Genomic DNA, 2088 nt, shown 5'->3' with positions numbered 1-2088 from the left:
TCAATTGCGGAGGGAGTGCTTACTGGTGTAAAGACAAGCGGTGGTAGTAAACTTCCGATGGAAGAATTGAGAGGGCTCTTCGACATGTAGTGAGAAGAACTAATTTATACTTTTTAATATTTTTATAAAATGAAATAAAGAACAGCACAGTTGTCGTATAGAGAAAACTTTGACAAGAAAATAAAAAACGATTATGGTTATTGTTGGACATACAGTTATTAATTGGAATTGTGCTTTATTTGTGTGGTTTTATCCCAACAACATATTACATAGATCACATAAATTCATAGAGAATAAGCATTTTAACTAGCAACAAGCATTGTGTTTAAAAAAGATAAGTGGAATAAAACAGAAAACCACATATATATACTTTAGTATTTTATAATTGTTATATAGTTTTAAATAAATAAGTGGGGTATGATCTTAACCACCCCCAAATGTGTTGTATTTAAAACTAAATTATTGTACCAGTTATTGTAATATGGTCACCTTAATTTAAAAATAAGTTATAAGGTAACCTTATTATTGTGAATACTCACCTCTCTTAGTAGTAAGCAAAGAATATCTTTACATTCTTTGGTAGTAAGTAAACACATGTAAATTTAGTCGTTAAGTACTCATTTAATAAAGAACATCGTAGTGTCGACGAGGAAAAAAAAAACCAGTAAAGATGGTCTCATTGGAAAAGAATCAAGTTTTGAGTAAATTACCCAGTTTTGACCACGAAAATGGTTCGTGGAACATATACAAGTCGAAGTTGTAGCAATTCTTGATCTGCAACGAGGTCACTCTAGTTGTAAAAATATGATCTGTATATATGAATATAGGAGTCACTTTAGAAAAGAAAGTAAGAGGCAAGACGACGCGTGGCGAGACTGCACAAAATATAAGTAAAAACATTATACCTAATTCGTTTCTAATATCAGAAGTGGGATTGTACCTAAATTGATGAATTTTAATATAGTTGATCAATTGAAAATTATTATTGTTGGACATTTAAACAAAAAAATAAGTAGTTGATCAAATGTGGTGGCACCAACGTTAGTTGGTGGTGGTAATTTTAATATTACAATAGATGTAATAAATGCGCTGCTAAAGCTAGGCAGCAGGAGAGTGAGTTCTCAAGCCATTGAAGAATCACTATCACATCCATTAAAATTGACTTTTTGGTACCATTTGCACGCTGATGGCATCATCGGTCCTTATTTGTTTCGAAATGAAGAAGGAGACCTCCTGACAGTGATTGGGAAGCACTGTTGAGCCATGCTGATTGAATTTTTGTTTCCAAAAGTTAATCAGTTAAATATCGATGACATTTTTGGTTCCAACAAGACGGCAGGGCAATTTGCCAGACACCAATGTTAAGTCATTGGTTTATGCCGACAAACCAGCAACTTTTAAAGCATTGTTAATTCTGTTGCAAACAATCTAATCGCGTTTTCGATTCGTAGATCTGGATTCAATACTGATTTACTCTCGATCTGTTAAATTTTTTTGCCCAATCGAACGTTTTCCGAGTAATCTAACAAGTTTGTAGTTGTGTTACTAAGGTTTTGACAAGTCACATACAATCCGTGTCATAGAAATGGATGAAATGGATAACGAAATTGAATATGTTGTTTGTAGTTTTAGTAAATAAATTAATTTAAATAATATAATTGCAGTCATCTACAAATTTAATATGAATTTTAGGTGATGATGAATATATCTTCAGCCAAATTCAGTCGCCTCGGGAATGGTCAGAAAAAAATACGAAGTATGTGCACGACCTATACGTGAAATACCAGGAATATATTAAACCATTAAAAAAAATGTAAAAACAAAAAAGCAATGTGGGAAAGAGTATGGGTGATGAGCTGACAACCAGGTGAAAAGTCGCTATAAGTGCTTAACTTGCGATGGAGGAACTAAAAGGCCTATTTAACATGTAGAGAGAAGAATGTCTAAGTTATTTTTTAAAATTTTTATAGTTTACTGTAGTATTGAAATTTAACAATTAAAAATAAAAATATAACTAATTAATTAATTCAATTATTCTACAGCTGGTTTATGATTTTAATAAAAACTTTCATAGTAATAGTAACAAAA

The 2088-nt window shown here is 31.5% G+C and overlaps 1 protein-coding gene across 1 annotated transcript in view; it reads right to left on the bottom strand.

Annotated features, from left to right (window-relative positions):
* Positions 1 to 2088, bottom strand: part of LOC119688571 — a 7163-nt gene continuing 5075 nt past the window's right edge. The window contains exon 3 of the mRNA XM_038103245.1: positions 1 to 99. Within this exon, the coding sequence (XP_037959173.1) occupies positions 1 to 99 (99 nt within the window). The remainder of the gene's footprint in view (positions 100 to 2088) is intronic.

Source organism: Teleopsis dalmanni, chromosome X (assembly GCF_002237135.1).
Source record: "Teleopsis dalmanni isolate 2A chromosome X, ASM223713v2, whole genome shotgun sequence".
NCBI classification, from domain to species: domain Eukaryota; kingdom Metazoa; phylum Arthropoda; class Insecta; order Diptera; family Diopsidae; genus Teleopsis; species Teleopsis dalmanni.
The sequence above is the reverse complement of the archived record's forward strand: the minus strand, read 5'-3'. Positions and strand labels throughout refer to the sequence as shown.